At 42.7% G+C, this 27,833-nt stretch overlaps 1 protein-coding gene across 1 annotated transcript; it reads left to right on the plus strand.

The window, feature by feature from the left end:
* The first annotated feature begins 811 nt into the window (after positions 1–811).
* Positions 812–27,549, plus strand: LOC147302059 (neuronal acetylcholine receptor subunit alpha-2-like). The gene is made up of 8 exons (XM_086281651.1): positions 812–1,054; positions 20,642–20,793; positions 20,921–20,965; positions 21,063–21,172; positions 23,852–24,071; positions 25,698–26,200; positions 26,733–27,096; positions 27,231–27,549. The coding sequence occupies exons 1-8, from the start codon at positions 997–999 to the stop codon at positions 27,354–27,356; spliced, it is 1,578 nt and encodes a 525-aa protein (XP_086137777.1). The 5' UTR covers positions 812–996; the 3' UTR covers positions 27,357–27,549.
* The last annotated feature ends 284 nt before the right edge of the window (positions 27,550–27,833 follow it).

Consider the following 27,833-nt stretch of genomic DNA (forward strand, 5'->3'; position numbering starts at 1 on the left):
AAGAGAGAGGGTGAGAGAAAGGAAAAAAAAAAAACACAGCTCACGTCAAAGATCCGGCTCTAACAACCATTTCGTTCGCGACTGACCCATCACTGCTAGGAACATGCCAAAGTTGCTGCAATATATTCCTAACCTGTAGGAATGTTGACCAATCCCTGGGTGGGAAAGAGTAAACAAAGATGGCGCATAGAAGCAGAGCTGATACTATGTGTGGAGGGACAGAAACTGTGTTGTATGTAAGCATGTAAACACTACAGAGAGTAAAGTTAACAGTAACCGTATTTTATCTAAGTAGAAATTCATTTCACCAAAACAATAACGTGGCGCACAGTGTGACATCAAAAAAGGCGCACACTTTTGACCTGCGTTTTCTGTTTTCTTCATCCACTCCTAAATGCAAAAACAGAGTTTTCGAAAATATCAACCCTGGCAGGTGTTTTTAAAAATCTCTGTTTTCAGTGACCGAAAACGCCGTTTACGTGTGGATAAAGGTGCAAACGCATAGAAAAATCTGCGTTTTTAAAAATACCCGGGTACGTAGCCTTAACGTGGATTTATAGACCCTACAACCAGAAGTTGTGTGACTTGATTCTCAAAAGACATACTTTCATATTTCCAGCATCCATTGGGCTTTTTCTTGTTCTTGGTAGTATTTTATTACCATCAGCAGTATTTAGATCAAAAATAATTTAATTAAAATTTAGTCAAGATTTGAAATAATTTACTGGGAACTATTAGGGCTGATTAAATTAACCAGATGATACCCCGCCTTCTCATTATTACAGACCTGAGGCAGGATTATTGTGGAGATGTAAGACCGATTAATCAAGTCCAATGGGAGCTTGATACCTCAGCGGTGATGTGCACTGGGAGGCTGTGACTGGGATCCATGCAGCTGTGTGGAGAGGAGTGTGACAGTGAAGATGAGCGCTGGGAACCTCGGAGTGAAGCTGAGCTTCGTGTGAACGCCGGTGGGATCCCTTTGTAGCGCTTCAAATGGGGCGCAAACGAGACCTGACGCCTCTCTGCTGCTGCTGGATCCTCATCAACTCCGGTAAGAGAGGCGGCGAAAAAGATTGATGGGATTTATATGGTAAAAATCAGCCGTGACTTCCCTGTAGGAGCACGTTGAAAAGCACCGAGGCTTTTAGTCATCTCATGGGGATTTCCTGACTTTATAACTTTGTTGCCTCCCTTTTACTTAAAGGAATCAGTGACTGTGAGACTTGGGGTACATCTTTTGCTCTCCCGTTTTGACATGATGCATTTATAAAGCGGTGTTGCAAATTAATCGAGTAAGGGAAGGCTGTTAATCATCATATCGCATATTCCTGCAATGTTCTGATAGTGCAAAAGAATATTTGAAACTTGTAGTCCTTTATTGCTGGCTCGTATAGAATGCCAATAGTCATTTATTCACATTCGCATTTATTATTACTATGATCAATGCACTAAAGTAGCATTTTAAAGGTGTTTTATACAATCTGTGTTGGGGCATCTACACAAAGGGCTATGCTGACTTTAAGTAATTTTTTTCCATGTAACTGTGCTACACAAGTAAAACAACATTACAAGTGAAACATTACATTTAATGGAATTTACTTAATTGCTATGCTTTTAAGTGGTACTGTTTAAAAAAACGTTTTCTGTTTTTTTGGAGTGTATATTCATAATGACTTCATTTAAAAATTAACATCCTGCAGAGTCAGGATTGAGCTTAAATCCCGATTCAGTACACAGCAGACCCAAACAGGACTGCAAAAGTTCAGTTAGTCTCCACTCATTTAGATGTGTATTATGTGTTTTTGACGCTGGCACAGCACAGGAAGCTTTTTGAGGCAAAAAACGATCAGGTCTGTGATGCTGTCACTTTAAAAACACTTCTAAATATCCAGGTTTTAATGCAAAAACGTGTAAAACAGTGTTCAGTGATCTGTTTTTGTGCGTGGAGCGGAGCAGGCATTTGTGAGCACTCAAAATTCTGAACACATTTTGCACATTTGTGACCGTTTTCATACCAATTTCTCTCAAAAGGTATCAGCTGGTATCAGTGAAAAACCAAAAACTAACATGCATATATGCACAAACTATCTGGAATTAATGACTGCTTTCAGGGTATTTCAAGAGGGATGAGCGAATGTTTAGCCTGTTGCAAAAGTGGTAATAAGGCATTTGTACTCTCCTGTGAAAGGTTTATTTACAATTTAAGACCTTCAGTTTTATTGTGCACCTGTAAGTCTTTTTAGGTGCTTAAAATTACACCCTAGTTTCAGAAACTGACGTGGTAGAACAGTGGGGAATTAGTGTGACAGAGCGTTTGGAGGCAGGAGTCGGGGCTAATCGGAAGAGTTTAGGTGAGTAGGAGAAAATAGAAAAAGCTGTTTATCTGGTGCTGGGGCGGAGCTGAGAAACAGCATATAAGCTGCAGCAGGGGTGGGCGAGTTGGCACACCTGAAATGAAGCATGGAGAGAATAGAAGAGAAGAGGGTGAGAGAGAAAGAGAAGTTCCTGCTAAAGTGGCAGAAGCTGAGGCATGGGAGACAAATTAACCTGAACCCTAGACCCCTTACAGTGAGACAATCCTGTGGCTCTGTTAAACTTCATGCAGTTGAATGACCACTGATCACCTACAGCAAAGGCAACGATTCTGAGAAACCTTAGTTGACAGAAAACTACGCATTTACCTTTTATTTTGGACCATTTGATGGACAAAACTGTCTACGATGCTCAAGTAAATAAGTCCCCAGTTAACAAAACAGGTTAGAAATGTTGGCTTTTTACTCTTAGTAAATTAGGACAGATAAAACCCCTGCTTTGTGGTAGTGACATTGCCCTCATTGGCTGGGCATGAGGAGTCACTGAGTGTGAAAATAATACGAGTCATATGTCACAGGAAGAAGAAATGTTGAGATTACCTGAAGCACTGCCAGCCTCAGAAATGTGCTATACAAATAGAGTAGTATTGTATATGCAGATAGTACTTTATAAAACGTTGAGAACAAATCTGATTTGTTTTTAGACCTTTTAGATGCAGAATTTTAAGAAATCGTGCCAAGATTGTAAAATGTTTGTTCCTGAAATAGAAATGGGAAGTATTCTTTTTGTATTTCTCTCATGGTTTTTGTAGTGATCACTTATGATCCTCCATTTAGTGTCTACATTTGGTTAAAATCTGAAAACCTGTCTTTCCAGGCTTTTAATAGACTTTAATTCAGACTCATCTCAATGATTTCCAATTCATGTGAACCCACTGAGTGATTTTCCTGCTAATTAAAGGTCAGTGTTTTCAATGTTTGACATTTGTGACAAAGTTTTCTCTAATATCCCGGCCACATGGAGACCGTGATATTAGATATCCCTACTAGATTCGAAGTGGAGTAGTTTCTCAAAAAAAGAAAAAAAGAACAAAAAGAAAGATCAATTGTAATCCTTTAACCCATTCTGATAGGTCCACCAAAAATGTCTGCCAAAAATGTCTGCAGAGCTACTTCAGTGTCCTGAGTAATCGCTGCATCTTTGGCTTAGCCTGTGACATCCATGTAGAGCAGGGCCCTATTCAAGAAAACTGGCTTTAGTAACCCAGACATGAGGAAAACTCAGTTTTTTTCTAAACAAACTTAAATTGTCAGACCTTACCAAACACAGAGTTCCTTTTTGTGTCCTCCCCTCCTGCTGCACCTGAAGCTGGATATACTCGGAGTTGACAGGATTTAGTTCGCCCATCCAAGTTCCTTAATCAACTTTATTGTTTCTGCTTTAGCTGCCAAAAATATAAACCTCATGGGACCGTTTTCTGCCAATATGGCTTCCATTTCATCACCTTTGTCCACTTCTTGGCCGCAGACTATTCATGTCACCATCATCTTTTTGGGCTAGGTTTCACCAAAGTTAGTTAGCTTCTCTGTTTTCCCTTTTTCCTCTGATTGTTTGGCCACAGGTTGTCATCAAAGTAAAGGAGACCAACATGCTGCCAAAAATCTCTGCAGAGCCAGCAATATTTGTCATTGAGACAGAAAAAACAAAATTATAGATGTTAAAGGAAAAGTTCAACATTTCTTCTAAGCTGGTTGGTGTTACTGTCATGTTAACGCTTTGCAAAAATGGGATTTGAATTCGGCATTTAGTCAGAGGCCTGCAATGTGAAGCAGGATTTGGTCTGTGGAAGCATTGGAAGTCTGTGTGTTTCCTTAAGTCCTTGACACAACTTTATTCTGTAATTCAGTTTTATTAAATTGCTTAATTTTTATTCAAATGAATGTGGTCCATACTTATTTGTGAAATAAATTTGAACTTTAAGCCTATCGTTCTATTTTTGTTCCAGTACATAAGACTCAAACGGCACGATCACTCAGCATACAGTTTCAGAAGCTTTAAAAAATAAAACTTAAAATTATATAGCTTAAATAACACCGTATATTTTCTTAAAAGCAGAATGTCAAAAAACCCGTAAGGACCTTCTTCTCAAAACACATGGAGGACATCCTGAATATCAAAGTCAAGTAATTTCTCATAACAGGGTCGGGTAAGGCTTCTGCAATTTCCTTCTCTAAGGCCAGATGTTCAATCGTGGTGAGTAATGTTTGACCGTTGGTATGATGTTCTTTTCATGAAATGCTTAGGTTTATGCAGACGTAATAGGACTCAGAATCATCCAAATTCGGGTTTTTGCTTTTTTCTGCAAGATAACTTTTCCCAAAATGTCTTGGGGATCATCAAAGATGTATTTGGGTAAATGTGAGACGAGACTTGATGAATTTGTTTCATCTGAAACGTGAAAGTGTGACAAATATAAATAATTGCTGTGCGTTGCTGATCTACAGCAGACAAGAGCTTCTGGACATCTGGACTCATAACTCCAACAGTTTTATCGCCGATCTCCGACTCATCCCAGAGATCTCCAGAACACTGGAGGCTGCCCACTCTCCCCGGCCGGGCGGAAGTGCACGCAGACGGCGCCGAGATCGTAAACAAAGGCGAGGTAGGCGCGGAGGGCTACGGGCTAAGCTAAAGCTAACACCACACTGGCTGCCTTTACCCAGTATTTTCCTCGCCAATGTCCGTTCTCTGGCAAACAAAATGGATGAGATACGGCTCTCCATCACTAACAACAGACGGATTATGGACTCAAATGTCATGTTTTTCACCGAAACATGGTTGAACAACAGTTGCCCAGACAATGTTATCGAGTTAGCAGGACGCCACACACACCGAGCCGACAGGCTAGCAGATGACTCCGGCAAGACCAGAGGTGGAGGTTTGTGCATTTATATTAACAATGCTTGGTGCATGAACTCCACTACTACTGAGAGTCACTGCTCACCTAATGCAGAGTTTTTAATGGTCAAATGCAGACCTTATTATCTCCCCAGAGAACTCACTTCGATCATACTCACTGCCGTGTATATACCCCCGACGCTAATGCTAGGTTGACCATGAAAGAACTTTCTGCAGCCATTAACAAACACCAGAATAAACACCCCGAGGCTGCTATTACTGTTGCTGGCGACTTCAACCACACCAACTTAAAGACAGTCCTCCCCAGATTCCACCAACATGTCTCCTGCCACACCAGAGGAGACAATACTTTAGACCATGTGTATTCCAACCTGGCTGCAGCCTACAAAGCCACACCCCTCCCCCACATTGGACAATCGGACCATCTCTCCCTGTTCCTCACACCTAGGTATTCACCACTCATCCAACGTGTGAAACCTGCTGTGAGGACAATTAAAGTGTGGCCAGAGAGCCTCATCTGTACTGGATTACATCTCCAAAACCACAGACAGTGTCACCACCCAGAAATGGATCACCATGTACCCCAACCAGAAGCCTTGGATGAACCGGGATGTTCGTCTCCTCCTGAAGGCCCGCAACACCTCCTTTAGGTCAGGAGATTCACACGCCTACAGTACAGCCAGGGCTAATCTAAAGAAGGGCATCAAAAAAGCCAAACACCATTACAAAAAGAAGGTAGAAGAACACTTCTCCAACTCCAACCCCTGACGCATGTGGCAAGGACTCCAGACCATCACAGACTACAGGACCACCAAACCCTCCCCCGCATCTTCTGATGTCTCCTTCCTCAACGAGCTCAACAACTTTTATGCTCGTTTTGAGCGAGGGAACCCCACAACCACAACCAAAGCAGATGTGACGCCAGACCACCAACCTCTGACTGTCTTCCCCACCGATGTAGGAGCGGTGCTGAGCAGGATCAATGTCCACAAGGCTGCAGGTCCTGATGGCATCCCCGGGTGTGTTCTCAGAGCGTGTTCTGGGGAGCTTGCAGGAGTGCTGACAGACATATTCAACCTGTCCTTGGCCCACGCTGTGGTACCGGCCTGCTTCAGATCCACCTCCATCATCCCGATACCCAAAAACTCCAACCCATCTTGCCTCAATGACTACTGCCCAGTAGCCCTCACCCCCATCATCACAAAGTGCTTAGAGCAGCTGGTCCTAGCACACTTCAATTCCTGTCTCCCCCCCACCCTGGACCCCCACCAATTCGCATACCGCCAGAACAGGAGCACAGAGGATGTAGTCTCCATTGCACTGCACTCTGTCCTCTCACACCTGGACAACAACAACACCTACGCCAGAATGCTGTTTATAGACTTCAGTTCAGCATTCAATACAATCCACCCCTCACAACTCATCAGGAAACTGACAGACCTGGGCATCAGTTCCCTCATCTGCAAATGGTTACTGGACTTCCTGACCAGCTGCCCCCAACATGTCCGGCTTGTTAACCACTGCTCATCTACCATCACAATGAACACCGGTGTACCACAAGGCTGTGTGATGAGCCCTTTCCTCTACTCCCTCTTCACCCACGACTGCTGACCTGCTGATGGTTCCAACACCATCATTAAGTTTGCAGATGACACCACGTTGATTGGCCTCATCAGTGACAACGATGAGGCCGCCTACAGGGAGGAGGTGGATCGTCTGGCTGAGTGGTGCGACACAAACAACCTGCTGCTTAACACCGAGAAGACTAAGGAGCTCATCGTAGACTACAGGAGGAATGCTGACCCACATCCACCCATCCACATTAAGGGGATGACTGTGGAGCGTGTGAGCAGCTTCAAGTTCCTGGGAGTCCACATCTCTGAGGATCTCACCTGGACGACCAACTGCTCCAAGCGGGTCAAGAAGGCTCACCAGCGCCTCTTCTTCTTGAGGACTCTGAGGAAGAATCACCTGTCCTCAGACATCCTGGTGAACTTCTATCGTTGCACCATCGAGAGCATCCTGACCAACTGTATAACAGTCTGGTACGGGAACTGCTCTGCCTCGGACCGGAAGGCGTTGCAGAGGGTCGTGAAAACTGCCCAGCACATCACCGGAGCACCACTTCCTGCCATAAAAGACATCTACAGGAAGCGGTGTCTGAAAAGGGCTGGGAAAATCATCAGAGACCCCAGTCACCCATCACATGGACTCTTCACCCTCCTGCCCTCTGGGAGGCGCTACAGGAGCCTCCGGACTAAGACCACCAGGTACCGGAACAGCTTCTTCCCCACAGTTGTCAGACTCCTGAACTCTGCCTCCTAACATCTGACCCACGTTAACACATGGACTGAACATACACACACACAATGGACAACTGTACCCTCAAACACACAATAATAACATGGACTGAACCACCACTCACAACCACTAGCACTTTATATAGCCTCTGTAGAAATTATCCACACCCTCACTTATCTTAACTGCACTACTGTATAGCTCTGTAAATAATCATTCTGTACATACGATAATTTTTAACCCTACAACTGTTTACAACTTGCATAGTTCCCATTTCTGTATAACTGTATATCTCAGATTTCTGTAAAGTTATTTATTTCATATTCTGTATAGTTTTTCATATTTATATCCTGTTCATATCCTGTACATAGCTTGTACTCACTACAGCCTGTACATACCTATAGTTATAGAATATTCACAACATACTTCATACCGTGTACATTATAACATACCATAATAGACCCATTTCTGTAATATACTTACATATCTATATTATTGCTAATATATATTGTAATATATAGGGATGGGTACCGGTGTCCGGTGCCATGATGGCACCGGTTCTGACATAAACAGTAGTAACCAGACCGAAAAGCAGCGCACATTTCGGTGCTTTATTTCGGTGCTTTTTTTCCTGAGCTGTGATACACTTCTAGCCAATCATTTTACATTTCCGAGGATAGTAGGCGGGTCCAGGTACGTACGTTCTTTTAGAGCAGAGCTACAGATTAAAAATGCCCAAGGCGAAGCGGTCAAAAGTCTGGCTGTACTTCACAGCAAAATATGCAAACTCAGCAGCCTGCAACAAGTGCTTTAAGCTGATACTGTGATAGTGTCAAAGGAAGTAACACCTCGAATCCGATGAAACACCTGGCGACGCATAGCGTTTTTTTTAAAAGCTGAGAAATGCGCCGTATTTGATAGCTTGCTGCGAGACCCCACACCGAGCGCATCTACTGCGGGTGTGGTGCATGTTATCAGACCCGGAGTTAGCAACATCCCCAAAAACACGAAGAGGAGAGTCCTGGCCCCTAGCCCTGCCAGTGTAGCAGAAATGATGACGGATGATGATGGCAGCAGCAGCCGTTCTTCTCTGCGTGAGTAGCTTAATGTTGTTCGTGTGTAATTTACGTTGAGTAGGCTAACCACGTTATTACATTAATGCAGGTAAGGTGAACTAGCAAACATCATCATAGCTACATGCGGCTGTCTTCTTGTTTGATGGCAGATACTCCCTTCACCCTGGCCATGAAAACATGAGAGGTTTTTGGATAAAGTTTGTGTTTTTTGCATTGTTTAAGCACTGCTTCCAGCCAAGAGTGATACCATATATGCCCCATAGCCGCAGAAAAGGCTAACATTGTTATCTTTTTACAAAAACCAGCTGAACATGAGAGGTTTTTGGACCAATTTTGTGTTCTCCATTCTTTAAGCACCGGTTTGAGCACCGTTTGAGCACCGGCACCGTTTCAAAAGTACCGATTTGGCACCGGTATCGGATAAAACCTAAACGATACCCATCCCTAGTAATATATCTATATCACTAAAGCACCTCTGAATGGATGCAAACTGCATTTCGTTGCCCTGTACCTGTGCATGTGCAATGACAATACAGTTGAATTCTATTCTATTCTATTCTAAATATCAACAAATGAAGAAATCAGGAATTGGGCAAATACTTTTTCTCAGCACTGCAGATGGCTATCCTAACTGAAAGTTATCTCTGTGTACTCTTCTGGTTGTTATTTTTTATTATAAGACCTGTGAGTAAAAACCATTGAGGACTTGTAGTGATTCTAATGATCCAACCGTAAAGTGAAGCACGCTTGTTTACAAAGCTGCACACCCAGTGACACGTTTAAAAGGTGCATTTTAATTAGTGCATTTGGTGTGAAAAAGTAACGGATTATAGATTTAACATAATCTTAAGTATTCAGGCAAAAAAGGATCAACTCATCCTTCAGAGAAACTGAAGCTCACTGATAATTCTCCACACAAATTAGCTTAAACCTTAATCATGTCCTAAATGAGACACAGCAGCCGGGGTCTTTATGCTAAATCCAGGGACACAAACTGCTGCACAATCCAACAACATATCTGTTTGTCCTCCACTGGCACAGCCTTACCTGAGACATCATTTTGCCAGTTATAAATAGCCAATGTAATCAGAAAAACTGGCATCACATTTGCACAGTTTGTGCTGTTGGCTCGCCGTTTCTTGCTCTGGCTAATCCTAAATTGCTTGCTGGTGATGCCAGATGGCTCGCCAGAGTTCAAAGCTGAGACAGAGAGTGATGGAGGGCTTTCTAGATGCAAGCTGAACAGAAAAGCAATATAGTTACCATCGGTGTTCATTTATCCTGCAAGAGAAATCACATCTGATACAAAAAGGTCAAACACTGAGAATTAAAGAGTTTTATTTCAAGCGTGAAAGGACTCCCCCGATGAGTTATGAACGCTGGAAAACCACACTCAGTGTTTTACAATAACTTCAATTATCTCTAATGGTTTGTGCGTAAGATCAAATTAAATCCAAGTGTAGTAGATCACATCCTAATCTTTGAAATTTTATGAACAATAAAATTCAGGTAATAGCTTTTCCCCCAGAGACTGGGTACAGTATCTCTCTCAACTGTAATGACTTTGGTTTAAGCGAAGTATGAGTGAAAATGCAGACTGGTCCTTAAAAAAGGCTGGAGGGGGAGAAAAGTGAGGAGATAAATCAGGAACACCCATGACCCATGGGGGAAGAGGAAGGTCTTCAGAGAGGAGGAATGTGAAGTGAAAGTGCTGAAGAGTGCAGATATTTAAATGTTTCTTTCAGTTTCTACACAGCAAAAGTGCAGTGAACAAGACAGTGATTAAGCCATCAGTGAACAAACTATTTACTGTAAATGAAAAAGTTTTAAAGAGTATAAGAGCTATGAAGAGCTTTTGGTGCTTTCTGGTCGGTGGGACATGTCTGTGGTGCCCATGACCACAACAAACCGAAGTCTTGTGATCTCTGTAGTGCTTGAAACAGCTTACATGGGATTTATGGTCCTGTATGTGTATTTATTTTGCCTCATGTAGAGAGAAACTTCAGCGCAGTGCAGAAGTGCAGCTCTCCAAAGAGCAAAAAATGACGATAGAACTGTGTGCAAGTAGAAGGGTAGAGTTCTAAGCCATTATTTCTAGCAGGCTGTAAATGTGTTCTTTTCTGCTGTAATATTGGTAACCAAGGTATGCAGAAGACCATCTCTGAACACACACATGAAACCATGAGGCAGCACAAGACCACACCGCACTGAGGCTACAGTTCTCATGGGCTCACCAAAACTGGACAATAGAAGATTGGAAAAATATTGCTCAGATGGTAGGGTCAGAATCAGACATAAAAGGATGGCTCCATCGTGCCTTCTATGAACAGGGGCCCGTTCTTCGTACCTCGCTAAGTAGGTTAGCTGGATTTGATTGTTGACGATTTCGCGTGATCTTGGATCGTTCGGTTCCCCGAAGCTCATCCGGGACTTGCTGCCATAGCAACAGAGCCGTAAGCGTAAACCTGCTCGGGAGCAGGTTTACTTTATGTAAACAGGATTAGATCGCGGCCACTCAGGTATGTCCGCTTCATTTATACAAAAGCAACAGCGATATTCCACCACTGTTTCACCATAAATAAATAACATCAATGTAACCAAAGATAATGCAGCACCCGGGCCCTGTTTCAGGAAGCCGGTTTGGAAAACTCAGAGTGAAAAACGACACTCACGGTTGAGTAACCCCGAACTGTCCAACTCGGAATATTCCGTTTCAGAAAGGCTGATAACAATTAGTTCAATCAAGGCGGAGTTGCTTTAACCCCAAGTGAAGCGCGCGGACGAGGATACATAAAGCCCTGATAAGCGGAGCACAGATTAAGCGAGTCACCATGGAGACGGAGGGAAAGAAGGCGCGGTCAATGTATTTCACAGCGCTTGAGGCCGAAATGCTGATGGCAGCATATGCCGATAACATGCAAATTCCGCGGAAAAAAGTAACACAGCGACAGCTGCAAAAGAAAGTGAGCGTGCATGGCAAAACATAGCCGACAGAGTCAATGCGTGAGTGTTAATTTAAACATTGATCTAGGGATTTCCACCCATTTAACACGTTATTTTATCATATGTTATTTTATTTGTTATTTTATACATTTTATTTTGTGACGTGATGTGAGCGCAGGTGCAACCCAACAGGCCCCAAACGTGCCTGGCAGCAAGTAAAAATGAAATATAAAAATATAGTCCAAACAGGTAAGGTGTAATTGTATTATGAGCCATAGTGCTTGGTCTGTTTGTCCGATGTAAATCAATTGCAGTTAGAGGTTACATTAATTTTCTGTCTGTAAGCACTTATTGAAATTATCTGAGCACATTACAGGTACATATTTGCTTACTCTGTATGCTCAAATGTGACCCGTTATAGCCAACAGAAAAAAAGCAGAGGCCTGAAAAACAGGTGGGGGTCCTCCTCCACCACCACTCACAGAGGCTGAGCAGTTGGCCCTCAGCCAAAACAGTGGGCGCCCTGTGGCCGAAGGCATCTCTGCGGGGACATCCTCTGAGTCAATAACCCCGCAAGACACAAGTGCCTACATAGGGGGTAAATTCAAAATAATACATGATGTGCATACATCCTTTCTTCACAGTCACCTTCGCAGTGCTACTCATTCATTTGATAAACTCTTTACCATAATGGATTATTTTGTAGTGAAGTTATTTTCCTACTGATTTTGCCTTCCCTCAGCCTTGGTTGTCTTTGAGAGCATAATGACAATGAAGTGTAAGGTGCTTGGTATGTTTGTTAATTGCCATTTGGTCCCTTGTAAGTTATAAGTGACCTGTATAAACCTCATATTCTATCAGTTGATGGTGGTGGTGTACTGCATCTGGTGCAGCCTCCTGTTGAGCCAGACCAACATGCAGTTGTGAGTAATACTCCACAGATTATATGAGTTTACAGTAGAACAGCAATGTTGTTTATTTCTTTACTACAGGAAAATAATGAAGAAACATTGACAGCTGTTACAGAGGAGGAAGCAACAGAGACACTTTATGAGGTGTACATCTTTTAATACTTTGTGTACAGGAAACACAGGCGACCAATAAAGCCAGTTGAACAAAAAATCTGTTTATTCTTCTTTCAACATGTTGAGGTGATGGGTCAAAGGAAATGATTGTGACATATGGTGTCTCTGACTGCGCTTCCATCTTGTATGTCCGTGGGAGGGTCAGGATGTTCATGGTTTGGATCACTGCTGATGTTTGGTTCAGAAGGACAGTGTTCTCCTCTAATTGTGGCAATGTTGTGAAGAATCACACATGCCACAATAATGTCACATGCCCTTTCTGGGGTGACCCTGAGTCTTTGCAGGCACTGGAACCGGGCCTTAAGCATTCCGATAGTCATTTCAACTCTGGCTCTTGTCCTGCAATTAGCCAGATTATATCGCTGCTGTGGGCCCGGTTCAGGGTCAGGGTAAGGGGTAAGCAAATAGGGTAAACATGGATACCCCCTATCACCAAGCAAGTAGCCAGTGAACTCTCCTAAGACAGAAGGATACACTTCAGTTCAAATGTCCCTGAAGCAATTGGTCTTTATATATTTTAAAGTATTTTCAACTCACCATGTCCAAATTTTGTGCTCAGTGTACATTCACGGAATATTTGTGAGTCATGGACAGAGCCTGGCCACTTGGCTTCCACATTTGTGATAATGTTGGCAGCATCATATATGATCTTCACAGTGCAGAGAACACAAATTAGCATCCATTACTATGATGAAATAATTTGTTAGTTTGAAATGCTACAGGGAACTATGTACCTGCACATTAATGCTGTGGAAAGACTTCCTGTTCACATAGTCTCCTTCATTTACTGAAGGAGCAATAATTGGAATGTGAGTACCATCTATACAGCCAATCACGCCTGGGAACCCTGAAAATAAATGTAAAATTTAAGTAGTAGTTCAAGTATCACCACATCATAAATTAAGTTTTGTTCATCCTGATACCTGCAATTTTGTGGCATCCCTCTTTGATGAATCTTGTGGGTCTATGACCGGGGAACACCACAGACGAGTACAGGAGACGTTTCAGTGCAACTGTAACATTCCTGACTGCCCGACAGACGGTAGCCTTGGAAACGTGCTCAGCGTCACCAATATTATACAGAAAGCTCCCGTTTGCAAAAAACCGAAGTGCAATACAAATAATATGTACAGAACTGAGAGCATGTCCGCGATGTGTCACATGCGTAATATATGGCCTGAGGATGTTATCCAAATAAATTATAGATTGTGCTGAGAAACGGTAACGTTCGCACAGGAAATCATCAGGTAATGATAAGATGTCCAGACGCGCTCGAATCACTCTCTCCCGGCGGAGAGCTCTGCGGAGAATTTGGGCTTCAAGATCTACTGGCTCTTCAAGGAAGGGGCACGCCATGTCTGAGACTTCCTACTGTCAGGTTTCCGACAAAGGGGCGGAGACAGTCAGGGTTAGTTGTGGTAAACCTGCTAGGGGGCAGGTTAGCTTCACGGCGTGTGTCGTCATAGTGACTCACTCAGGCTGCAGCTGAACTCGCTTTGTGAAACCGAAAACCCAGAGTTTTCGTTAACTCAGGGTATACTTACTCAGTTTTTCCACTAAACCGGCTTCCTGAAACAGGGCCCCGATCCATTTATTGATTTCACACAGATACATACAGGTTATTTCCTAAAAAAGGGAAATGTACTATTAACATTCTATTACATGTATGTGATTATTACAGATGTAATTCATATTTCAGAGTAGCAATTGCAAATTACTTCGTGTAATCAAGATGAGAGACCACGGCTATAAAAGCGAAGGTGGATTTGGGAAGTCTGTCGCAGCCATGTCCTGTCCGTTTACGCGAGCAGCCCATTGCGGAAGGTGCAAGATTGATAAGGAGAGTTTTCAGAATTCAGCGTATATTGCGGGATAGACAGGATCCTTTAGCTCAGCGCGACAGTGTGCTCATAGAGAAATATCGATATTCCCGTGAGGGTATTATTTACTTAACCAACTTGTTGACGAGGGGATGCAGGACCACCACCTGTCTTTGTTTGCTCTGCCCTTTTCTTGGTTGCTGTTATGAACAAACAAACAGATTATTTCAGGGTCTCTTTCCAAGAGACGAAAAGCAATATAAGTGATAAATATTACCATTCTGTAGAATATTCTTATATTTCACTTTTACTTGTTCTCATGTTCTAGTGGGTCCTGTTGTGGCTCTAATGTGAAAGGGGATATAATATAACATAATATAATATAATGTAATATAATATTGGATAATATAGTGTAATATAATAAATCTACCCTACCGCCTACTGGTGTTGGCCAGAGGGGCCGATGGCGCGATATGGCAGCCTCGCTTCTGTCAGTCTGCGCCAGGGCAGCTGTGGCTACAACCGTAGCTGCCTCCACCAGTGTGTGAATGTGAGAGTGACTGAATAGTGGCATTGTCATGCGCTTTGGGTGCCTTGAAAAGCGCTATATCAATCCAATCCATTATTATTATTATTATTATTAAATTACTTACGAGTTTAATTTGTCAGCAACTTTCTGCCAGCCCTCGCTCCTTGCTTTTGCAGCCTTTGCAGTGTTCCCTTGCGTTCTGATTAAACTCTGAAACTCCTGAAATCCCTCACTCAGGAGTTCTTGCTCTGCTGCCGAAAAATACCGAGCGCGCTCCTTCGACATTTTCGCCGACCAATCAGAGGGTTGCCGATCAATGTTTCTACTATCGATGCGTAGCCCCTTTTACGATACCCAGTGATGTCACATTACTTCATCCAGCTGTACTAATCGTCAACAGCAGGTGTGTTCGGGGAACCGGATTAGCGAGCTCACAGTTAGCGCGATGATTTGGTCTTGGATGTGTCATTTGATCTTGGATGTAGTAAGCGACGTACGAAGAACGGGCCCCAGTTCCGGCTGGTGGTGGTGTTATAGTGTGGGGGAAATTTTCTTAGCACAATTTGGGCTCCTTAGTACCAACTAAGCATCCTTTAAACACCACAGCCTGCCTGAGTGTTGTTGCTGACCGTGTACATCTCTTTATGGCCACAGTGTAACATCGTCTGATGTCTGCTCCCAGCAGGAATACACACTATGTCACAAAACTCAGATCCTCTCAAACTGGTTCCTTGAACATAGCCTCCACAGTCACCAGATCTCAGTCCAATAGAGCTCCTTTGAGATGTGGTGGAACGTTTGTAAGAAGATGGCGCTGGATGTCATGGCACGCCGTCTCTCGGTTCTGCAATGTTTATGTTTTATGTTCTTAGTGGTGTCCCTGCTAGTTTAAAAAACCCACTCCCTGTTGGTATATGAGTGTAACACGCGGCGACACTAAAGCGGTCGCGCCAGAATGTCACGCTAAAAAGAAAGATTCTTTAAAATACAAGGGGGAGCAAGCGAGTCAGAGTCGGGCACCGAGAGGAAGCAGGTCTGATCAGAAACAGTTTATTACTAGGCCAGGGAGCACAAATAAAAACACCCTTAAAATGTACGTAATAAAATGTTGTCAATCTACTAAAACTAAATAAAACAATTCTAAAACCCGTAAAACTACCATTTTCTACATTCACTAACCCCCCCCCCCCCCCCCCCCCCCCCCGCTATAATTATGCCACATGTTCATTATGGGTCCATCAGCAGGCCAGGAATTCCTTCTTTAGAGCAGAGTCCACGCCAGCCTCGTCTTCGGCAGACAAACAACAGTAGAGACACTACTCACAAATGCAGGCAGAGGTAAACCTCTGCCCTGCTGCCAATCACACACGCTGTCTCTCACTGTTGCCGTTCCATGAGGTCAGGACTGGGTCGCCGCGTCACACTGGCCATCTCGCATTAACCTTCCAGTCTGGGGCCTCTCTCCTTCAGTGCTCAGCTAGCCTGTTTTTAAAAGGTCTTTACACAGCTGATAGGCCACCTCTAGACACACCCCTGCCTCAGCAAGTGGTCCCTATCAGCTGTCCCATGTGCAGCCAGTCCACAGTGGATAAAAACCGTGTCACATAAAACACTAAAAACCATGCAATAGAAACAGAATAAAACCATGCAAATAAAACGACACTCATAAATAAACACTAAAAATCAGAATAAAAACAATATACAAGATAAATACAAATTTCCACTGTGTGACATCAGCGACAGACGCTGCTTAATATCTGTGACTCACTACTGAAGCTCCCCAGCGTTAGCGAGTGATGTGGAGGACTCCCGCCGCCTCTGGCGTCGGTACCGGAGGAACTGCATCGCCGTGATCCCCCTGGAATCCTTTGAAACGGACGCGCTGGAGAAGTGGACGAATGCGCGGCATGTGCTCTGGGAAGCGTGTTCAGGTCAGAACTTGGATGCAGCAGGTCCTTACCATCAGTGACTCTGGCTGTTTAGGACTTTATTTTGGCCTCAAACAGCGTTGCCTTCTTCCTGTTTACCCGACGTCATCAGAGCACGCTCACCCGAGGCTGCTTTATTGGTCGCCATGCCAACGGGATACGAGGGAAGGTGGAGCAAATATGAACAACCTACAATTACTGCCTGCTAGCACGGATGGACAGAGAGTTAAATTAGCTCTCTTAAACGCAAGATCTGTATCAAATAAAACTCATGCTCTTCGGGCTTTTTTGGTACTCATAAGCTGAATGTCATGTTCCTAACTGAGACATGGCTGCGCGCTGGTGAAGTGGCACCCTTGCTGGAACTTTGCCCCACCGATGCCAGTTTCTTCAGCTCCCCCAGGTTGTCTGAAAATTGTGTTTTACCTATTCTAGACCACTCAGCAATTTTATTTGATATTTTAATCCCTAAATCTCCAGCTTCTGAGAGGGGAAAATTGCCCCTCAGATCATCTCGTTATATTAGCCCCGAAGCATTGTTTGGAGTTAAATTACATCTACCTGATGTGTTGGACCCTATTTTTACTCAGGAGTTATGTGTGGACACCTTGACTGCGAATCTTAATAATACACTTCTTGAACTACTGGACTCTGTTGCTCCCGTAAAGAAGTTGAAATGTCAAAAAAGGAACCCTATGCCTTGGTTAAATGAGAAGCTCTTGAACTTGAGAAGAAATTGTAGAAAAGCAGAGCATCACTGGAGATCTTCCAGACTAGACATATTTCTCCAGGCTTGGAAGGACTCATTATCTTCTCTTCAATCAGCGATATCGACAGTGAAAGCAAATTATTTCTCAAATCTCATCATGAGTCATAAACATAACTCAAAACTCCTTTTCAACACAGTGTCGCAACTTACAGAGAATAAGTCAACTCTCTGCTGTTCTAATTTGATAGCTCATGACTTTCTTACGTTTTTCAGAGACAGGGCTGAAACACTTAGAAATCATATTACTCCCTCCTCAAGCTGTTCATTAGACTACTCATCTGCTTTGCCTGTTGGTGCTGATAAACTGTTCTGTGACTTCAAGGTTATTTCTCTGTCTGGATTAACTAAGGTTGTAAAAGCAGCTCAATGTACAACTTGTTCTTTGGATCCTCTACCAGCCTGGGTTATAAAGGAACTGTGGTCAGTATTAGGACCCTACATTCTGTTTCTTTTAAATACTTCATTGATGACCGGAGTCTTTTCTGAATGTTTTAAATCAGCTGTGGTAGTGCCAATCTTGAAAAAGCCTGGACTGGATGTTGATATGGTCGCAAACTATAGACCCATCTCACATCTGTCTTTTTTATCTAAAATCTTTGAAAAAGTGGTTTTTAAGCAGCTCACTGAGCATTTGTCAACAAGCAATCTGTTTGAACCATTTCAGTCTGCTTTTAGACCAAATCACTCCACAGAAACAGCTTTAGTCAAAGTGGTAAATGATCTGCTGGTAAATGCAGACAATGATTGCACTTCAGTTTTATTACTGCTGGATCTAAGTGCTGCAGTTGACACTGTGGACCACTCCATATTATTGGATAGGCTTGAACATTTTATTGGAATTACAGGAAATGTTTTATCATGGCTGAGATCTTACCTGCTTGGGAGGTCTCAGGCTGTTAGTTTTAAAAATGGTAAATGGTAAATGGCCTGCATTTGTATAGTGCTTTACTCAGTCCCTAAGGACCCCAAAGCGCTTTACACTACATTCAGTCATTCACCCATTCACACACATTCACACACTGGCAATGGCAAGCTACATTGTAGCCACAGCTGCCCTGGGGCGCACTGACAGAGACTTGTGCAGTGAGGCATGAGGTCCCTCAGGGCTCCGTACTTGGACCATTGCTGTTTTCTATGTACCTGCTCCCTTTGGTGTTCTTTTACATTCTTTTAATGTAACCTTTCATTGTTACGCTGATAACCTGCAGCTTTATGTTCCTTTAACCACTGGAAATTGTGCTGAAGTCTCTAAATTAGAATGTTGTTTTTCTGCAATTAAGGGCTGGTTATCGGATAATTTCTTGCTCCTAAATACTGATAAGGCAGAGTTGATGGTCATTGGGCCACACAAATTTCATCACTTGTCCCAAAATTTCATCTTGAAAATTGATGACAGTGTCATAAATTGCAGGAACAAGGTAAAAAACTTGGGTGTGTGGTTCGACATGGTGCTCTCCTTTGAAACTCATGTAAAAGAGATAACAAAATCCGCCTTTTATCATTTGAGGAACATAGCCAGAATCAGACAAGTTTTGTCAAGCGACACTGCAGAGGTCTTCCCGTATTGATTATTGCAATGCTCTTCTTTCTGGCCTACCAAAGAAAAAGTTTTAGAAGTCTACAGATGGTGCAAAATGCTCGCATTTCAATAGGAACGGGGAAATTTGAGCACATTACCCCTGTTCTGAGATCTCTGCATTGGCTACCTTGTCAGGTTCGAGCAGATTTTAAGGTCCTGCTCTCACCTACAAGGCTTTAAACGGATTGGCACCTACATACCTCTCCAACCTTTTACACCTTTATGTTCCATCTCGTGCTCTACGATCTCAGGACTCTGGCCTTCTAAAAGTTCCTAGAGCCACTTTCATTTTATTTATCTCTTTAGTTGTACAGCACTTTGTTTGAAAGCACTTTATAAATAAAGTTATTATTATTATTATTAACAGGAGACAGCTCTGCAGCAGCTGTGTGATTGTATCGTGTCAATATGAACTAAAATCTCTGAGGAAACTTTCCAGCTCCTTGTTCACATTTTCCTCATAGAATATAAAGTTTACTTGCACTCGCTAATATTATGATGCATACAAGCATTATGAGAGCTGCATTACATAGAAAATAATAATTTATTATATGTTTTTATGTGAAAGAAGGAAAATAGGATAAAGTGAATTACCTACAATTAGAGGATTCTGGTGTGAGGGGTCTTTTTTTTTTCTTTGCTTAATTTTTTTTGCAGAATTGCACATATGGTTGAAAAGTCTTGAATGCTTTGTGTTCATTTAATTTTTAGAGTTTCTAATAAATTGCTTGCACCTGACCTGACAACACTGTACAGTCTTGAGCATAAAACCTGTTTTGATATGTTATCGTGAAATCAGAGGTTCTGAATTTAGTTTGAAAACCAGCTTTGGGGTTCAGAGTTTTGAGAAAAGGACAGAAACTTTCCAGAAATGTGTCTTAGATTTTGAAAAGCGAAAATCAGATTCTCTCTAAATAAAAAGCACGAGGGACACCAAGTTCTTTGAAGTAGGAAAATATGTTACAAAATCTTTAACTGGTCTTTTATTGACAGGAATAGTTATTGAAGCAAGTGGGTGTTCACCCACTCCGGACCAGGTTATGTCTGCAGCATATGCTACCATGGTTATATACACTGATTTTCATCAAGGATCACCTCTGAAGTTACTCAAAGCCCACTTTCTGGCAGAGGCCTCTGTGTGTGTGATTGACTTTTGCCTGTATAAATGTGTTTTAGTGAGTGAGAGCTTCCTTAGAGATTTGCAAGAAGGTAAAATGAGACCTGCAAAATGCATCAAACTGGATGAAAACATTTAAGGCTTCATGATATGAGTGACTGATTACATAAGATAGATCAGACAAAGGAAGCACTTTTAAACTACTGCAGGATGATAGTCTGAACCCGACAGTGTTGCTGATCTGTCTCTGCCTCTCTATCAGTGCTCTCTGAGGACTGGGATCGTGTTCACACTGAGGACGAGCTCTTCAGGAGTTTGTTTAGAGGCTACAGCAAGTGGACTCGACCGGCGAAGAACGTCACAGACGTGGTCATCGTCAAGTTTGGCCTGTCCATCGCCCAGCTTATAGATGTGGTAGGAAATTTAACCATACCTTCAAAACTTTAAAAACTATTCCCCCTTTCTGTTTTGTGCCATTGCACCTACTAGGGCGTTAGATGCATGGCTCACTCGCTGTGTCCACTTCATTTACAAAAAACAGGATGAGAAAAATCAGATGATGACAACCAACGTGTGGCTGAAACAGGTGGGTGAAAACAAAAACTGGGTCTGAAAGTAAAGTAAATGTAATTCAAATGTGTTTTGTGTCCTAAAATGACATAAAAATGTGTATTCATTGAAAGGAATGGACGGATTACAAGCTGCGGTGGAGTCCTTCTGACTTCAACAATGTGACGTCCATCAGAGTCCCTTCTGAGCTCATCTGGGTGCCCGACATTGTGCTGTACAACAAGTAAAAACCACACGCATGATTCACGAGTCCACCCTTCTCCTCGTCCTCCTTCATCCTGTCAAACTCATCTTAAAATTCACTGAGAGTAGAGAAGCAATGACATCAGTCTATCCCAAGAGGCCAGGATTTGGGGGCTTAGCAAGGTAACCCCAGGTTAAACCCAGGGCTTTCAGCGTTACAGTGGTGCTCTTTACATCTTACCAGATTGCATCGCCACGGTAACTTGTGCTGCACGCCTAACCTTCTTAGGCACAAGTTATGTTTGAAATAAGAGGCTTGCAAGTGCAACACCACCTTCTACTGACCGGTAAGTTCTCTGGAGGACAGCATGTCTATTCCTTAAAGTGTCCTCTAACCTCAATGAGCAGATAACAGAGTAAACATTTTGAGAGGCAGCCTATGATCCTAAAAAATCCAAATACAGTTTTTCCCCCTCATTTCTTTATATTCTATTGGGAAAACAGAGTACTGAGCAACACATAAATACTTAAATATTTTTCACTAATAACAAATAGTATTTCTGCTTCTGGTGCCTAAATAATTATTTCTTGTTATTTCTTTAAATAGTCTTCAGGAATAGTTCTCCAGGCTTCTTGATGGACATTCAAAGTTCTTCTTTGGATGTTTCTGCCTTTTGTTCTGTTCTCTGTCAACATGATCCCACACTGCTTCAATAATGTTGAGGTCCGGGCTCTGAGGAGGCCAATCCATGACTGATAGTGTTCCACTGTGTCTTTTTCTATCCAGGTATGATTTTGCTGCACTGGCAGTGTGTTTGGGATCATTATCATGCTGAAAATGAAAAATGTTATAATAATAATAATGGATTGGATTTATATAGCGCTTTTCAAGGCACCCAAAGCGCTTTACAATGCCATTATTCATTCACTCTCACATTCACACACTGGTGGAGGCAAGCTACAGTTGTAGCCACAGCTGCCCTGGGGCAGAATGACAGAAGCGAGGCTGCCATATCGCGCCATCGGCCCCTCTGGCCAACACCAGTAGGCGGTAAGGTAAAGTGTCTTGCCCAGTTACCTGTTATCAGTTAAACATTTTCCAAATGGTATTATGTGGTAGATCAAAGTCTGAAGGTACTTTTCTGAGTTCATAATTCATTCATTTTGACAAGATCCCCAACACCACTGGCTGAAATGCAGCCTGAAACCATGACAGAGCCTCCACCGTGTTTTAGAGATGCCTGTAAACCTCTCTTGTTGTACCTCTCTCCTCACCTCCTATGTATGTATGTACTGATGATGAACCAAAGCAGAACCAAACATTTCAAATTCATCACTCCTGAAGACCGTTTGCCACAGTTCTTGTTTAATTTTCATACCTCAGCGTTTTCTCCCTGCTTTCCTTCATTAAGAATGGCTTCTGACAGCCACACTTCCACCGAGACCATTTCTGATGAGGATTTAGTGAACAGTAGATGGATCAGTTGAAGGCCCTGGTGCATCTCTCAGGTCCTGTGTCAGGTCTTTGCTGGATTTTTTTTTCCTGTTACTTAAAGACATGACTTTCAGATAGTGTTCATCTGCTGAAAATATGTCTGTATTGTATTTTTCGGGTCAACTAAAGAAATGGATGTGTTTTTGTGAAAGGCTGTTAGTAGCAAAGTGCCTAACGATTTAGTACAGCCCATAATCTTAATTTAGGACATTTTTTATATATAAAAACATATTCCCTCTGTGCAACGCACCAACATCATAAGAAACAGACTGAAGGTTTAAAACAAATAAATGAATTACATGCTCTGTGCCACTTCTCAGCCATGCAGATTATTTGTTTTCGTCGTTATGATTTGTGGGATGGTATTATCTCCTTTAACAACAGGTGTTCCAGATTATCCTCTCCTAAAGATAATAAAGGAAGAATTGAAGCATTGTCCTTCGTATTTACAGAGGTCGACCTGTTCTTACGACGCTTCCCATGCAGATATTTGCAGATATTTCAGGATCATTTCACTCAGTTTGAACCTTCCTGAAAAACTTGACTATTCAGCTACAACCCTTGAGTTTTCAACCACCATCATGTGACCCCTATCCAAAGAGCAAATAAGCCAGATAAAGATCTCTATAAACCCTGCAAAAACATCTGGGGGTAAATAAGGATTATTAACTCTTATTTTATTTGGATTTAAAATATTGAGTCACGCTCACAGCAGATGCTCAAGGACACACATACTGTTCCTGAACAGAGACGACTTTCTGTAGGTGGACCTGGAAATTATCTGTAGTGATCAATTAGCTGCTTGATCCATAACACAGTCCTCCTTCATTGAAGAGCGAAAGAGGAGTTGAGGTCACTTACATGGAGACAAACAGCTCCATGGTATTTTCTGCATTTTCCTGCATATCAATTGGCGATGCATGCAAATTATGCTGTTGAATAAATGACCCTGATTCTGTTGCGGATGCACGGCGATGTTGCATCACACAGTTTTAGTTGAGTTTCCAGCCCTCGGGGCTCGGGGGAGTATTAAAATTGGTCTGGATGGAGATGAAACTCTCTCCGCTTTCAGTGAAAATGAGCTTGCATCGGTGTCATTTACATTCAGCTATCAATTATTAAGCATAGCTCGTGTAAATGGGCATAGCTCCAGGTTTATTGATTCACCTTCTGAGTTTAAAAACTAATGAAGTTAAAACTTTTTACCCTCTTTTCTTGTTAAAGTGCTGACGGGGAGTTCGCTGTCACCCACATGACCAAGGCACAGCTGTTTTACACCGGTCGTATCCGCTGGGTACCGCCCGCCATCTACAAATCCTCCTGCTCCATCGACGTCACCTTCTTCCCCTTTGACCAGCAGAGCTGCAAGATGAAGTTCGGATCCTGGACGTATGACCGTGCCAAGATCGACCTGGAGCCCTTTGAGAACACCGTGGACCTGAAGGTGGGAACACGTGGGTGGAGGTTGCTCTGCTTCCCCTCCCCCTCCACATTCCTCCCTCATACTCTCTTATGATTTCCTTCCTAACACCTCCTGCACCTCTTTACCTCCTCTTATCGGCTCTTCACATGTTTCACATGTGTTTTGTTTTACAGAAGAATGCCCGCCAAACTCTCAGGCTGCTAACATTTTAATTAACAAAGTATTTCCCAGCGTCATGTTTCACTGCAGTAATAGGTTCTGGAAAAATTCACAGAATAGTGAAAAAAGAAAAACCCCAAATCCTGGGGAGATTTCTGAGTTGTAAAACGTGGCAGGTTTCTTTAACTCTTTACCCCTTGGACACCTACTAGGACAGGGGTGGCCAACTCCAGGCCTCGAGAGCCAGTGTCCTGCAGGTTTTAGATGTCACCCCGGGTCAGCACACCTGAATCAAATGATTAGTTCATTACCAGGCTTCTGGAGAACTTCAAGAAATGTTGAGGAGGTCATTTAGACATTTCAATCAGCTGTGTTGGATCAAGGATACATCTAAAATCTGCAGGACACCGGATCTCGAGGCCTGGAGTTGGCCACCCCTATACTAGGAGGAACCCTTGAAGCTCTTTTCTGAACTTGGATTTAAAACATGGAAACTATTATAATGGCCTGCAAACTACATCTTAACTGATATACTGAGGTGTTAAAAGGTGTCATTATGGCTACAGGGGAGGTCATGAAATGTTGTCTTTATAGGGGAAAGAGTTAATATGGTGTGATTTTGAAGCACAGAATGCAGAAGTAAGTTTGTTTCTTCAGTTTGACTCCACATGTCTGCATTTGAGATCTCTATCCTGCAACACTTGGAGAGTACGCTGTAACAAAAGGCAGCACTATTTATACAGACAGATACACAAAGGGGTAATCAGGGGCATGAGGCACAGAGGGGAAAACAGGAACAGATAACATGAATGTGACAGGGAAAGTAAAACTAACTGCAACACACAGGAGACAAATGACTACCAAAATAAAAGAGGAAAGAACAATAAACAATAATCATTGTGGGGGATTATTCTCTCCAGTATCTTCATGACTTGTAAGGTCAGCGCAGCTGGCCTGTGGTCATTGGAAGTAGTTGGGTGAGATGTTTTTGTGGACAGGGACAAGACAGAATGTCCTTGAGAGAGTCAGGACCTTATGCAGTTTAAAACTCTGGTTCCTGATAAGACACAGCTGAGCAGCACAACTTTGGGGCTGATGCCATCAGGACCAGCCACTCTGCCAGAGTAGAGTCAAGACAACTCTTTCCTGACTTTTTCAGTTGAGAGGGACATGGAGGTGCAAGCTGTAGGTGCAAAGACAAGGGAAGGGGACAATGTTCATGAGATGAACTGTATGCTGGGTAAGGATGACCAGCAGGGGGAGGTGTGTCAAGCCAAGTGAAGTTTAAGTTGTTGATACTCTTCTCATTCCACTCCAGCACTAAGTCCCTGCTTTGTTTGGGTCCTGTGAAGATTCTCAGTCCAACCCCTCCTTGTTGTTATTCTGTTATTTCCTGGCTTTCTCCTGTAACAGGCTTTCCCCCTGCTGCTTTAACTTTAAACTTCCTCTGCACAATGTCAGTGTGGCTAAAAAGAGTCTGACTTTTAGGGCTACTGGGAGAGTGGAGAATGGGCAATTGTCAACGCTGTAGGAACCTACAATACCAAGAAATACGACTGCTGTCACGAGATCTACCCCGACATCACTTACTACTTCGTGATCCGCCGCCTGCCGTTGTTCTACACCATCAACCTCATCATCCCCTGCCTTCTCATCTCCTGCCTGACCGTCCTGGTCTTCTACCTGCCATCAGACTGCGGCGAGAAGATCACGCTGTGCATCTCCGTGCTGCTGTCGCTCACTGTCTTCCTGCTGCTCATCACCGAGATCATCCCATCCACATCGCTAGTCATCCCGCTGATTGGGGAGTACCTGCTCTTCACTATGATCTTTGTCACGCTGTCAATCATCATCACCGTGTTTGTTTTGAATGTGCACCACCGATCATCAGAGACTCACACCATGCCCCGGTGGGTTCGGAGGCTTTTCCTGTCTGTGGTGCCGCGCTGGCTCTGCATGAAGCGCCCACATCATGGACTCAGGCCTGCAAGGTGAGAAAGCCTCTATGACCATTAGAGGCACTGCAGGTTTTTACATGGTCATAAATAGCTTAGTGTAGTTGACTTCTACGTGGTCAAATGTGTATGAGTTGAAGTTTAGGATTGGCTAATTCAATCCAATTAATTAGCTCTCGACTGAGTTAGTGCGGTAATCCACACAGGAAACCACAAAATCTCTGCACAGGTTTATTGTTTTCATTATATGCTTGAACCATTTGGCTGATTTTAATACACATTGCAGAGAGATAACATAGCAGCCCCACCATACATTCACAGCCTCCAAACTCTACTTCTTTTTGTTGTTTAATTGTGGTTGGCAAACAGCTTCTAGGCATTTTACCACCACCTATTGGCAGTAGAAGTATATTGATAATTTGAGGTAGTGGTAAAAATAAGGGAAATATATAATTTAAGGTGACAGATAGTTGTAATCATTAGTTTTTCTGTTTTATATTTTCACAATGTTTTGCTTGTCGTTACAATGTCATTGTAATTTTTCTACAAACCCATCTACCTTTCTTAGGCAACACCACCTGAGCGATAAACTCCTCCCTCTCCAGACTCCGGGCCCCTCCCACAGCATCTGGATCACTCAGGAGTCTGATGTGGATGCTGGAGATGAAATTAACCACTGGGACTTTCATGGTTACTCAAACATGGAGCATTTGGAGAGGTTTGGGTCCCCATCTTGTCTTTCTGCTCGGTCTCTGGGCTATACACTGCTACCACAGACACGGTCCACTGTCAGCTTAGAGTGGGATACCCCTGTGGAGTGTGGTTCGACCCAGAACCAGTGGGACTCTTCTTTGTCTCCTGCTGTCATATCCGCCCTGGAGGGAATAACGTACATCGCTGAACACCTAAGAGCAGAAGATGCAGACTTTTTGGCAAGTATTGGATTTTTTTGGTTATAGATTTGCGGTCAAAAGTTTGCATCAGGGGTGTCAAACATAAGACAGCCTGGGTTTTATATATTTCTCCAAGTTTACTGGCTCATTTTTGGTTTTATGTCTTCTCTCAGGTGAAGGAGGACTGGAAGTATGTGGCCATGGTCGTAGACCGGATCTTCCTGTGGATGTTCATCATAGTGTGTCTGCTGGGGACCGTTGGACTCTTTCTGCCTCCGTGGCTCTCTGGGATGATTTAAAACCAAGACTAGATGTTAAAAACACTAATATATTATATACAAAAGTGGAAGAGCATGGTTAGCTTTTAAATTTGTTGCAACAGACGAGTCTAGGAAACTTATTTCATGGAGGACAAAAAGTACAAAAATTAATAATAAAGAGAAATTAATTATTAATGCAAATATTTATAAAATGAAATGGCCTTGATGTATAAAATGGAATATACTTATGTTAATTAATAATAAATATTATAATCTGCTTTATTTATTCTCCATTGTATCTGTAATTTTCTTCACTCTCACATCTGCGTATGTGGTTCTGTTTGTCTGTCTGTCTGGTTGTTTACAGTTTTTCAATTTTGTGTGATGGTAGATAACAAAAATAACTTGAGCTAAATTACATTTTAGTGAAATCTGGTGAAAGTCACACTGAATGTGAAAATCAGTAAAAACATTATATTACCCACAATTTTTTTTGTTGATCGTCTTCAAAATTCA

The sequence above is a fragment of the Aulonocara sp. 'chitande type north' Nkhata Bay genome, linkage group LG23 (genome assembly GCF_057382095.1).
Source record: "Aulonocara sp. 'chitande type north' Nkhata Bay isolate Kocher_YH1m ecotype deep benthic linkage group LG23, A_spYH_male_GT1.1, whole genome shotgun sequence".
NCBI classification, from domain to species: Eukaryota; Metazoa; Chordata; class Actinopteri; order Cichliformes; family Cichlidae; genus Aulonocara; species Aulonocara sp. 'chitande type north' Nkhata Bay.